At 40.3% G+C, this 13159-nt stretch overlaps 1 protein-coding gene across 3 annotated transcripts in view; it reads left to right on the forward strand.

Moving 5' to 3' along the window:
- Positions 1–13159, forward strand: part of PTCH1 (patched 1) — a 72512-nt gene that overhangs the window by 18532 nt on the left and 40821 nt on the right. For all 3 annotated transcript variants that reach the window (XR_010827479.1, XM_066987888.1, XM_066987887.1), the window contains exons 3-6: positions 9543–9732; positions 11007–11076; positions 11191–11282; positions 12654–12852. Coding sequence is in view for 2 of the 3 variants with exons in the window: in XM_066987888.1 (XP_066843989.1) it covers positions 9543–9732; positions 11007–11076; positions 11191–11282; positions 12654–12852 (551 nt within the window). In the remaining variant the exon portion in view is untranslated. The remainder of the gene's footprint in view (positions 1–9542; positions 9733–11006; positions 11077–11190; positions 11283–12653; positions 12853–13159) is intronic.

The following is a 13159-nucleotide window of genomic DNA, read 5'->3' on the forward strand; positions in this document are numbered from 1 at the left end:
TCTGGGGAGCCCAGGGGTGCTCTCGGCTTGGCCAAAGCAGGGAAGGAGGTGGCGGGGGCTGAATGATCTGTGAGGCGCTGGTGGAGAGCACACGCCGACAGCGCCGGCGCTGTCCGCAGGCGGGTTGCGGGGGGTCTCAATTCAACGCACAGGGCTCGGCCTCGTGAAATACGTACATCACATCGCTCACTGCTGAGGCAGCAGGGGCATTTCTCCTCCTTTCTGCAGAGCTTCGGGTCGTTTTGCTGTTAAAGGGAGAGCAGACCGTTTCGGAAAGCGGAAGGCTCGGTGGTGGCGCAGAGTTTTCTGAACCACCGGGCTAGCCAGAAGTATAAAATCAGGATTGTTCTGTGTAACGTGGTTTCGTTCGTTTGTTTAACTTTCTTTCCCAGTCCTTTCTGTTTTAGAATGAACTTGGCCATATGGTCGCGCTCTCAGTGTATCTGACAGGAATCTCTGATTGCATCCTGCACAAAATCAAATGTGCGCTTTACTGCGCGGTGTGAATAGCAGGCAAGCTATGAAAAATGGGCCTCTTGACAGATGCAGCACTGTCGTGGGAGCTGGTGGCCAGCAAGAAATATCGAGATGGGGGGAGCCGTGACAGGCAGCAGGTTCGGTGCTGGGGGGAGTGCTGACCTGACCTGATTGTGTCCAACAGTGAGAGCAGTTCTGCTTCAGTGCAGAGCCATTCAGAAGGAAGCTGCTTAGGCAACAACAGATGGTACAGCAAGCAGCTGGTAGGGAATACTTGAAAGAAACTGTACCCTGTTTCATAACATGTTCATTCCTTTCATTTTTCTATATGTTAGCTCTGCTGTCTTCTAAAAGCACTGTTTAGGGTATGGTATCTCCTGAAGGGTTCTGGTTGAAGAATTTTTCTTTACTGTTTTCTGCTCCTTTAAAAAAAAAAAAAGTGCATTCGAATTGTGTGCTACTCCATATACAGATGAAATTTGTGCTATCCCAGGAGTGCGGATGAAAAGACTTCAAAATGCTGCATTTAACCACACAGGAAAACAATTACATATTTGAGGAAAGGGCACTGAGAGGTTAAATGAAAAGTTGGGCCTAGAGGAAAGCTGACTGCTGTGGAACAACACAGCAAATTGTTTTTAACATATTACCCAGCAGAAGTCCGTATTTAAGTTAAAGTAACTTAAAACAGTTCTTTTCAGCTGTTTTAAAATCCTTAGGTTTAGATCTTGAAGCCCCTTACATGCCCTTCACAGCAGAACTCCTGGAAACTTAGTCACTTTCAGTATGTTTGAGGATTATGGCCTGTTATTAAGCATGCACAAATGTTTGTTTGCTTTTAATTACTGAAAAGTAAAAAAGTCAGCTCTGCTCACCAATGGGTGTGAACTGCTATAGACCTGTAAACTGTTAGAGAGTTGCAACAGTCTGTATCAGCCATCTATCCTATCTGTAGACTGTCTCCCTGATTTCTAGGAAACAGCAGAGTCCTTTATTCCTTTGGTACTTCACCCAGAAAATTCAATAGTTGGGCTTCTCCACCAAAACCTGTGGCTCAGCTCTGACCCGAAGGGACCACGTCTTTGGAAGAAAGGGTAGTTCTCTCTCCGTATCCATTCATTCCTCAGCCTTTTTGTTGAGATGGTCAACAAGGATACCAATTGTGACGGTGCTTTTCTATAATATGGACACCTGCCCATTAGGAAATGGACGGAGACCACCAACTCATTTCACATAAGCTAGCAAACAGCTGTCAGATGGTAAACAACTTGTGGTCACTATTGTTCCTGGCTGGATTAGAACCAGTGACCCAGAGGTGAACAGCTCATATCCTGTTACCAAGGACATGTGTCACAGCTCAGTAAGCAGCTACTGCGTTTTATGTTTAATTGGAAAGTTTGAATTAGATCTACCAGTTTTGCCTGTTTTGTATATTCTTGTATATTTCAAAGCTTCTTGTATTTTTTTTTCCAGTTTGTACTGTTCAATTTGTCAGTTTAGGGTTTTATTTATTTATTTCACTTTCCAATTTCTCAGGACACGAGGCCAGAAATATATCAAAAAACACATATTCTTTTTTAGTGATCTGTGTATTGTACCTAATCAGTAATAACACCTTTTTTTTTTCTGCCTATGGGTGATACAGATGCATACATGTAAAATCAGCTTTTATTTGATTTTCAGAAAGAAAAGGCTTTAGCTTCTAAAACTGCGGGGAAAGTTTCCCACTGCAATCTGAGGCAGCTGTTGTTGGGCTGTCTTCCTGAGCCTGCAGACAGCTTTGTGTCCTTGTCACTGCTCTAAACTTTGTCAAACTGTGACAGAATGAAAAGTCATCTTTGATGTGTGTTTTTATTTTTGCTATTCATAGTCATGTCAGCATTAATGAAATTTGTAACAGCAACACTGGAGTCCTCCCCAGCATGTGTGAGAAGTAACTTAACTCGTATCATATGATGGCTTGGGAAATAAAAAGCAGCCTTTTGAAGTGTTTTTGTGGCTTTCATAATTTTTTGTATGTATATTTGTAAGCCATAGCCTTTTTTTTTTTTTTTAAGTAATAACAGAGAGCCTGGCATTATCTAACTCACATCCTGACAGAAATGTTTGAGATGGTCATATTGCTTCTAGATTTTCCTTGAAGCCAGCAGTGCCAAAAGAGAGAGAAGCTGGTTAAATCTTCATATTGGGATGTGATGATGTCCTTTTGTTGGACACGAGCATGGAAGGGGAGGGAGAAGTGTAGATGGTTCACCTGGACTTTGGGAAGGGATATGGGAGAGTGCGGGCTGCCTCAATTTGGGCAGGCACAACTGTTGCCATTCCCTGTGAGCTATACAAATGCATGTATGTGTATTCAGTGGAGTAAATGCTCTGCAAGAAAGCCTAGATGCAGCAGGGGGTTTCTGACTGTCTGTAGTGTAGTGCTAGCATAGATCATGTTTAATTACAGGATAAAGATTATCATTTTTCATTGAGCTGTTGAACAGGCCATTGAATGACCATGTAATCTCTTTAAGGCACTGACTGCTTACCACTATGCAAGCACGTCATTCCTTATGCTTTTTTTTTTTTTTTAATAGCTCAGTTTGAGGTACTTCTTTAACTTTTGCATTACTTGCACTCCCCCTTTTTATTTGCATTTAAATAAATGAACAGAAAAAAAAATCAGTGCAGGTAACCAAAACGCTTAATGATGTAATCCTGATGGATTGACAAGATCCATCCTTAGCATCCTTAGAATATTACATACATCAAATACATGATGTAGTGTCTTACAGTTGGTAGTTAATAAATTAACCACCATTGACCCTGTAAATCAACAACAGTTCTGACTTAACAAGTAGACAGCCTTTTAAACATTTCAAGAAGTGAACTTGCCAAATGTCCCATTTCTTGTATTGAATAAACTTCAGTTTCAATGAAAATTGAACTCCAGTACCTCTGTACTTTGCCAGTCAGGCCTAGAGGAAGTTAATTCTGAAGAAGGTGCTTCCTTGCCGGCTCTTCTGTCAGGAAGAATCAGGATGCTAACTAATACAGCCTGTGTGCAGAAAAACTGTATTCTGTAGCTGACAAAGAGCGTGATGAGCGAGCAGCACGCACAAGCTCAAACATCCAGGAGAACACAAAGACAGACTCCCTTGAGAGCAACAGGAAGCTTTAAATCAAAAGGCCATTATTTTTCTGTGTCCAATAAGAGGCAGGGTAATCTTCATACCAGAGAACTCAACTCTTATATCTCAATTTCTTTTTAGGAGGTTTCAGTCCTGTGCAATTTTCATTGGGTAGTGCCTTCTGTGACATGTGACAGGTATGAGCATTTCTAATCCTGGTACACGGCTCGGACAGGGAGCTGGGGCTGTGGTGGGCTGGCTCTTCTGCCCACCATTGTAATGGACTGAAACCCCTTTTCCATCAGCAGTTTTTGAGTAACGCCCCTATACACACGTAGTGTGTCTATATATCTCTATAGCAGTGTCCTGTATGGTTATACTATATATCTGTAAAGCAGTGTATAGTGTAGCAGTCTTTCTCTGCCCTTTGGGTTGGTTGGTAAAGGTTGAGTCTCAGGTGACCACACTGGGATATAATTGTTGGTCTTTGCTTTTATATGATTACCGAGTCGTGAAGGGTTATTATTTTTTGTTTCTCTTCAGTCCTGTCGTGGCGGTAAAAAATAGCACAAATGGCAGATGTTGCCTGCATTGGGTAATGCTTAGGCAGTAACGTAAGCATCGTAAGGGTATCTAAACCCCGAAATACCTGATCTATTAAAAATAGGGCCTGTATCTTTTGGACCTTCTCAGATCTTCTCATTCATGAAATGAAACCATTGTGCTTGTGTCTATTAGAGGTATGATTTCAGCGCCTTGAGTTGTCGCTGTCAGAAGGTTGGACAGGAATGTTCTCATGATACACAATTATAATCCTGGAAAAATGTGCTCACATGTGAACACCTTAAGGCCCATAGTCTTCACAGGGGAGGTTCTCCAGAAAATTTTAAACCATTCAGGCATGTCAAACTTGTTAAGGAAAAACTTAAGCCCTCAAACCATGAGACATTTCTGGAAGTCTTGGTTTCCCAAAGTCCTTCACTCCACAGTGGTAGGCAAACACTTTTATCCCAAGTGTTTGGCTCTCAGAAATGTTCTTTTTTAGAGAGAGCTTGCTCTCTGCTCAGGTAGTTGTTGCACAGTCTTTCAAGCAAGGTAGCTATTGAATGGTTAATACAGGTAGCATTGGTATCTGGAAAAAAAAACAAAAAACAAAACAAAAAAAACCTTAGGCTATATGTTGCAATTCCAGTAACTTGGAATGGAACATTGTAAGATGCTCTGAAATAGAAACATTTCATGCCTTTTGAACAAATGGGCAGTAAATTAGCAGGCAGTGGTTTTTGGCTGTCGCTCATCGCCTGATTTAAGATCAGTCTCTTAGTGGAGCAGAGGTCAGATTTGCTCCTGAAACTGCTCAGTATGGAAGGGACTGCAATTCCCAGCAGCAGATTCCGTAGCTCTTTCATAAGTATGTTAATGTAATACCACGTGAATTTTGAATGCTAATCATGGGGAAGATATAGGTAATACTGTGACATGCACAGTAGAAATGAATACATCAACTGAAGCACTCAGTCACTTCAAAATTGGAAGTGGAAATCTATCAAATAGTGCTAATGAAAACAAATATGGTTTCACTCTTGTGTCGCTTGAGGATGCATCAGCATTGTGCAAATGTGTACAATAGGGAAGGAGTTTTGGTTTTCTGCATGCTTCTCACTTCAGATGCACCAGGGCATTTCAGTTTGATGACTGAGACACTGGGACTGTGACCCAAGTGCTCGGTAACGCGATACGGGGCCTTCCCCCGGCGGGTCGAGGGTTCCGGCCTGCCTCGAGTCAAGGGTGACTAAAACTGGTCTCCACCTGACAGCTGCTCCTCGCTCCGGGGGGAGGGAGAGGCGGTGGTCCTCACACGGCTCTTAGCAGCCCACTGACAATTTCTCCTCTCCTCAGGCCCTTCAGAAGGGCAAAGGATTTCATTGCCTCCGTTTAAGCCCGTGGGGAAGTTGAGGAGGAGCAGCAGCGTGCTCAGCGGTACAGGACGCCGACTGGCTGAAGCCAGCTCTGCCATGCTCTGGTGAAGAGCGAGGCCTGTGGGTGAATATCGTGCTGGTGAGGACAAAGGGGAGACATTTCCTCTTCTCCAGAAAAGCCACTCGGGCTTTTCACAAGAACCAGTATTTTGCAACAAAGATGCTGCCAGTAAAGAAGTCCTGTCTTGAACACCAGCCTTCATGCACGTATTTGAGCATTAGAAACCAGTATGTTAACAGAAGTATGGTGCCAGGACACTGATGTTATTATTTTTTCTTGATACTTTTTTTTTTTTTTAAACTTTCTTGTTAGCTAAATTTTACAGAAGGCAAGGTAGCTCATTTCCAGCAGACAGACACCCAGAATCTGTTGACAGCACTTGAAGGATAGTGTACAAACTGCTGCCTCGTATTACCATTGGCCATGAGACCACGTACCGATCTGTTACTTAAATCAGTGTTATGGCTTGCAGGCATTTGTGCCACCAACTCAGCTGTCTAGGCACTAAATTATAAGAAATCATGTAAGAAAGGACTCAAAATCCATCAAGTGACATCTCATCTATCAAAAAAAGGGAGAAAAATGTATGGATTTTGTCACCAGAATGTTAAAGGGAAACAGTTCAGTCTGTCTTCAATATGGAATAAAATGAGAGGCATTTTTACTCAATGTCATATACATGTTTGAACTCTGTAGCGTTTTGAGTGTTGCTGTCACCAAATATAAGAAAATAGGGTCCATAAAGGAAAACCACAAAAGACCACCATATTAATCATTGGTTGTTTTTTCCATTACATCATTTGTCCTGTAGCGTGGAAATTGTATGATGAATGTAATGTGCTTTTTTTTTTTTTCTTACGAGTATAAGGAATGAGTTTCTGTGGAGTGTGCAAATGTTGAGCACAGTTTTGCATAATTCCAGTACACAATGAGGCTAGAGGCTTTAGGTGCATTTCAGTGGCGTTTTTAGCAGCTTCACCTAGATTTTGGCACCAACTATGGATACATATATGCATTTTAAAAAAGCAAGAAGAGTGTTTGAACAACAAAAAAAAGAAGTTAATTCTTGTTCAGCTGATTGTGGAGGCTTAAGACCTCTGGGTATGGCAGCCTCCAGAGATATTTGCAAATTTTCGGTTAAAATAAATGAAATCACAACTGGTAGAAACATACTGTGTTTTGTTTGTTGTCTTCTTGCTCTTTATTTCTTCTGATACATTGAAAGGCCACTGATGTGATCCACTTGCTTCTGGTCTTGTCCCTGTGTTTTCATGTAGTCTGCCTTCGGCAGTCAGAATTTTCCTCTGCTGTTTAATTTCGTAATTTCTTTGTATATGAGTGTTATGTTGTATAAAGTAACTATGTTTGCCTGTGGAGTTATCTTTACTCTATTTGGCACACAAAATGTATGTAATGGACCTGTCAAAAAAAACAATTAAATGATGTAATGCCTTAAGAAGAATGCTCAGCAGATCTATTGTTAAGTTCTGGAATATGTGCCCATGTTCCTGGATGGTTTTGCTATTCCTGTTTTGAATGAAAAAGGGGGGAAAAACAGCTTCTCTTCTGATGACTGACTTGTGTGATGCAGTTTTGATTAGCTAAATCTGCCTTATTCAGTGAAGCTAATGTGGTTTGACAGGACCTTGATTAGGAAGCAATCATTTCTGTTGATAGTAAACAGTTGGTCACTTTCAGCAGAGATAGGAATGCCGTCCTTTGTCTTGAATGACGCATGATTTGTTGGTTTAAGTCCTAGCTAAATTCAAAAGTTAAGTCTGAGCAGAATGGGAGAGAATATAGTACCAGAAGTAGATGTTTATGGTAGACTCCACAGTCCTCATAAAACTGGGGCTTTATTGTCTTGGCTGGCATAGAGACACAAAAGAGGGAGAAAGACATTTTGTGTTCTGAAGTGCTTGCAGCGTAAAGGGCTGCAAAAGAAAGCTCTGGTTCCAAGACATATAGGTTAGGATAACTGTGGTCCTCTACCCCCTCCCCTGTATTTCTCTAAGACAGAGCAGGTTTTATTAGCATACCGTAGAGTACTGCCCAGAAGGATAGCAGTGGACATGAACATTAGGCTGATGAAAGTACTGAAATTCAATAAATAAGCCACACACAAAAAAAATATAACAAATATGATACAGGGTTGTGCAAACTAACTTCCAGTGTGGAGTGATTGTTTAGTTATGGAGGATGCTATTTGACTTGAATTTGCATTTAGCTATGATTTCTGCACATATATACAGTCAAACGTTTGAGGCAAAGTCTTAAGTGTTTTAGTCTTTTATTCTTGATATAAATTAACAAATTTATTTGTTTACCAAACACATGCAGTAGTAAAAGGGATGCTAAGAAGTTATAAAGGGAATCTAGGTGGGGGAGTTTTACTTTGCTTTTCATTTTTCTCTTACTGCAAGCTGGCCATTGTTAATGGGTGTGAAGGAGATAATGCCACATGTGACAGGCTGAGAAAACGGAGCTTGTTGGTGAAATACTTATTTTTTCAAAGAATTCTTGATCTAGAGATTAAGTGATGCCTCATGCCAAAACGACAATACAGTTTAATTGTTGAGGGTCTGATTCTGACAGCTTTATCCTTGCAGGGGCCCAGCTTCTTGCCCGGTGGTCCTCTTTGCCCTAGGGGCATTTTATGGGTGGGTTGAGGGCCCAGCTGATGTAAGTATGTCCCTGGCTTGTTCAGACTTGAGAATGTCATCTCCCACCCTGCCAACTGGTTGCAGATTCGTCTTCCGTTATATGGCCTAGGAAGAGATAGATGTGCATGTCTAATTTCTGTTCACACTGTTGCAGAGCTAAACTTTGGCAGTAATTCAGATCACCAGTGCCAAGGTGACTGGGACTGAAAAAAATGTAACAAATTAGAGCAGGTCTGTAGCTTGGACTTCGCAGAGCAATAAAGGTAATAAATTGTAAGAGATGGAAACAACATGTTGGTGGTATTCTTGTCCTCCTCATCTGGATGTGGTCTTGATTCAGCTAGTTGGCTGAATTAATTGACCCCTCCTCCCACATGCACTTGTTAGAGAGACTACAGGGGAGGTTATATGAAGTATATGAACTCGAGCTGAATGCTTTTCTGTAAGTGGGAAGATAATTTTCCATTCTTACGTAATATTTTTGGCAAGGCAAATTGAATATGGCTCCCTCTAGAGCCTGTCTACTTTGTGGTTTCCCTCTGCCTTTTCCTTTGTTCTTTCTTTTTTTTTTTTTTTTTTAAATCATGTTTTGGTATGGAGCACACTGTTCAGCTCATCTGGGTTTAGAAACAGATGTTGTGTACTAATTACCTCCTGCATCACAGCATGCTATGCAGGTATCAAACTACTAGGGCAAACAGACAATAGATGGTTCTTTCTGCTACATTCAAAACTGCATCTCTTTATGTGAACTTTTTTTTTTTAATTTTATTTTTTATTTAAGACAGAGAAGTGTGTGGGTTCACTTACTTTTTCCCTCTTCCATTTTTTTTTTATTTGAAGAGAAACGTTCTCCTTCTGCCTTTGCCAAATTATTTAGGAGAAGAGTGTAAATTAAAGCCATTTATCTTGAAATGTGCTATTGGAGCAGACTGTTTATACAAGTGTAAGAAATTGTAACACAGGAGTATTTGGTCTGGTCTGCAAGGAAAAGGTTTTTCTTTTTTCTTCCTTTAAAAAAAAAAACTTTTTACATACGGAATATTGGTTATAACAGAAAAACTGTTTGATGCTCCAGTTTACGCATCGATATTTTAGTGCAGTTGGGGCAATGGTGCTTTTATGAGGAACGTAATTTTTGTTGCAGTGTTGCTAAAATAAATTTGTTACTAGTTATACTGTGATCAGTTTGAGGTAGAATAGTCCATGTGTGTGGCAGAGTATTTTTGACTGGAGAGTGCTCATTGTGTGCATCCTGAATAAGCAATCATCGGCTAATACAAATCTGTTGATTTTTCTCCATCAGTTGGTGGACGAGTGAGCCGGGAGCTAAATTACACACGGCAGAAGATTGGAGAAGAGGCCATGTTTAACCCCCAGCTCATGATTCAGACTCCACAGGAAGATGGTGCTAATGTACTAACAACAGAAGCACTCCGACAGCACCTTGACTCTGCGCTTCAGGCCAGCAGAGTACATGTCTATATGTACAACAGGTAGGGGGAAAAGTAAAAGTTTTCCTGTTACCCGTAACCACTAAAAAGTGGACGCATGCTTTCCTCCCCATGCTTTTAAATGGTTAGCACTTCAGAGCCTGTCCCGTAGGATGTTCTGATTTGAACGTCACTCGTTTCTGATGCTTGACATTGTGGCATGATAGCAGCGATGATTTGGCTTTTGACAAATAAAATGGGATAAATGGCGTTGGAAGAGATTTAGAAAACGTACCTCTATGAGCAGCTGTACAGTATCCAACACCTGTCGTCAGTAAGGTGTGATGTCTGTGTTCTTAACATAGGACCTTACCTGTGGGATTCCCAATGTTGAAAAGCCTTCCATATTAGAGATGAATTCCTTTGTTGACACTGTCGTGAGGCACATAACGTCTGTGAACACTAGTACAGTTTACTATCCTTCTAGTAGTTTGGACATAAAGGGAAATGGAATTGCGTGAGAAGTGGCAGTGGGTGAAATAACAGCTGTTTGGTAACGTAGAGTCATAGTAGGATTGGCCTTCAGAGTGCCTGTGCGCATACTGAAGGTTGGGAGTTGCATGCAACAAAAATCTTAAAGGTACGTCTTAGGAGGGTACCGGTTTTGGGCTAGTGAGCTATCTTCCTGAAAAGTGGTTCCTTCAGAGTTACTGCTTACATGATGATGTGCCTATGGACACTGTCTGAGGCATGAACCCCAGTATCATCTTTCAGGACATATCTTCGGCACATCAATGAGTTAATGCCAAGGCTCTAATTATCTTTTGCCTGGCTCCTGCTTTGTTTTAAGATGCTACAAGTTATGACAACAGAAGTCGTAATGCGTCTGAAAAAGGAAGGCAGAAATCCTAATGGTTTCTTTCCTCCTGCATGTGAGAGTCAGTTAGGAATATGCTAGTCCTCTGAGCCTGAAGACAACTTCTCTCTCAGTTGTGTCATAGAGTAATACCTGAAATCACAAGTGGTCTCATTTATATAAAGCCAGATTTCTGTCCCATTAAGCAATGTGGGCCATCCTGCTCAACCAAAAGCAGCTCCATTTACAGAAAGTGTTTACAATAACTGAAACATATCTATTCTGTAACTGCAAGAAGAAAGGCCTTTGCTTTTTATGTGAGGAGTGATATATCTATGATGAATAAAATTTGCCATCCTCAATGATTTGCTACTTGAGGCCAACGTGTGAATATAAGTTGCAATTTTAAAAGTATGTTACATTTTAAAAATAACTTTTCAGTAATTGTTGAAGAAAAATGTGTTATTTATCTTTATTACAGACAATGGAAATTGGAACATTTATGTTATAAATCAGGAGAACTCATCACAGAAGCAGGTTACATGGACCAGGTATGCATAGCAGGGATTTCGTTATAAGCTTTTTGTATTCTCATGATTCAGTTTGCTTAGACTGTAGATTGTATTCTATTCTAACTGGTTTTTTACCCCTTCTGATTTTGACAGATCATAGAATATCTTTATCCTTGCTTAATTATCACTCCTCTGGACTGCTTCTGGGAGGGAGCAAAGCTACAGTCAGGAACTGCCTATCTATTGTAAGCATGCTTTTGTATAACTTTCTAGTCTGACTGATTTTAATTGTGTAACTATGTATGATTTTGAGTTTTAACAAAAAAAAAAAACCAAAACCGTAGTGTCTCTACAGAAAATATGCATAGATTATTTTTTTTTTCATTTCTGATTCTAAGAGTTTATTTGTAGGCATTGATTTAATTCCTATGTTGTTTTTTATTATTCTGCTAGCCTGTAAAAGAAAATGTAAGTTCTGAATCCATGCTTTAAGAATTTTATCCTTCTTTTGGAAATAAACTTTTTTTTTTCCAATACATTACAAAAAACATTCCTTAATAAGAATTTTATTCCTAAGAAAATATCTTGGGTTAAATCTCAGGTGTTCCTAAGGACCAAAAAAACAAATCCTTTGCTTATGAGATCATTAAAGAAACTATATATAGTATCTTTTGTGGGTGGTTTCTCACAATTTAGAAGTGTGATATTATAAGCCCTGAATCCTTCAAAGAGTTAATTGTTAATCTGTGCAGGCATTTCTGTTAATTATGCAAGAGTTAGCATTTGAGTTATTGTTTCTGTCCTGGTTTGCATATCTCTGTAAAAGCAATTTGCAATGGCCATCTCGTAACCTTTAGTGTACAGTTTTAGATGGGGAAATAAGGGGGTTTGTGTTTTCTGGTTGGGAGATTCGGAATAATGACTTAAGCCTGGTTAAGCAGATACAGTGTGGTTTGAACCACAGAATAAGGCAGCCAAAAGCCTTTCTAGTCTGTCAACATCACAAATTCAGAAGTGGGGGGTGGGAGACGTGACAGTGATAGTGGTGACAGCCATAGTAGCAGGAAGGCTTGATGGTTGATAGTCAAGCTGCCAAGGCATTTGAAGGAGCACAGCATTGTTATAGATAAACAAACATCAGCTTTATTGATTGATTACATCTGCAAGATGATTATTATAGTAACAAGAAGTAATCTGATATTATGAGAAATGCTTTCTTTCCTCAGCCCCCTCTGTTCTTTCCCACTCCCCTCCCCCTAATTCTTTAAAGCAGCAGTTGGCTGCTTTTTTGTTATTTAGGTGCTTGATAATTTGTTTTGCTTTTCTTGCAAATGGAAGTATTTTTAAGCTGTGAGTATTCCCTTTGATATAATAACTTTGTAAGAACTGAGTATTTTTGTTAGAATTACGACAGGGTTACAAGAAAAGTACATAAAACAAAAGTGCTATTAAAACACACCTTACGCTAAATGAAACAACCTTACCATTAAGGGTTATAGCTTGTAACAGAAAATGACTCAATTATTTGTGCAAATACGAATTTTTAAAGGATGCTTGTTTCAGTACTTCTTTTGTCTTCCATTTTTTAAATAATTTCTCCCTGATTTCTCTTGCAGAGGAAAGCCTCCTTTACAGTGGATCAACTTTGACCCCTTAGAATTCTTGGAAGAGTTAAAGAAAATAAACTACCAAGTGGAGAGCTGGGAAGAAATGCTGAATAAAGCAGAGGTTGGTCATGGTTACATGGATCGACCTTGCCTGAATCCTGCTGATCCTGATTGCCCAATCACAGCTCCCAATAAAAATTCCACCAAAGTAAGTTTTCCTATCCTTTTGTGTATCTGCTTATGGGAGGAGGGACGCAGGGAAGAGAGAAGAAGGTACCAAGCAATATGTAGTTCATATTCTTGACCGACGTCATTTTTCAGTTCCTGTTATTTGCTGCTAGCCCAGACTCTCTAACTTTCCGTCATTCTGCAATGCGGTACTTAATCCTGCATATTTAGAGAGAGAGTACGGTTGTCAGCTGCTGGCCCAGCATGGCAAAGTGGTGATGGGGCACTTAGCAGACTTAATGCAACAGAGAGAGATAGCCACTGCTGGAATACAGCTCAGCTACTCT

The sequence above is a fragment of the Anser cygnoides genome, chromosome Z (assembly GCF_040182565.1).
Source record: "Anser cygnoides isolate HZ-2024a breed goose chromosome Z, Taihu_goose_T2T_genome, whole genome shotgun sequence".
In the NCBI taxonomy this organism is placed as follows: Eukaryota; Metazoa; Chordata; class Aves; order Anseriformes; family Anatidae; genus Anser; species Anser cygnoides.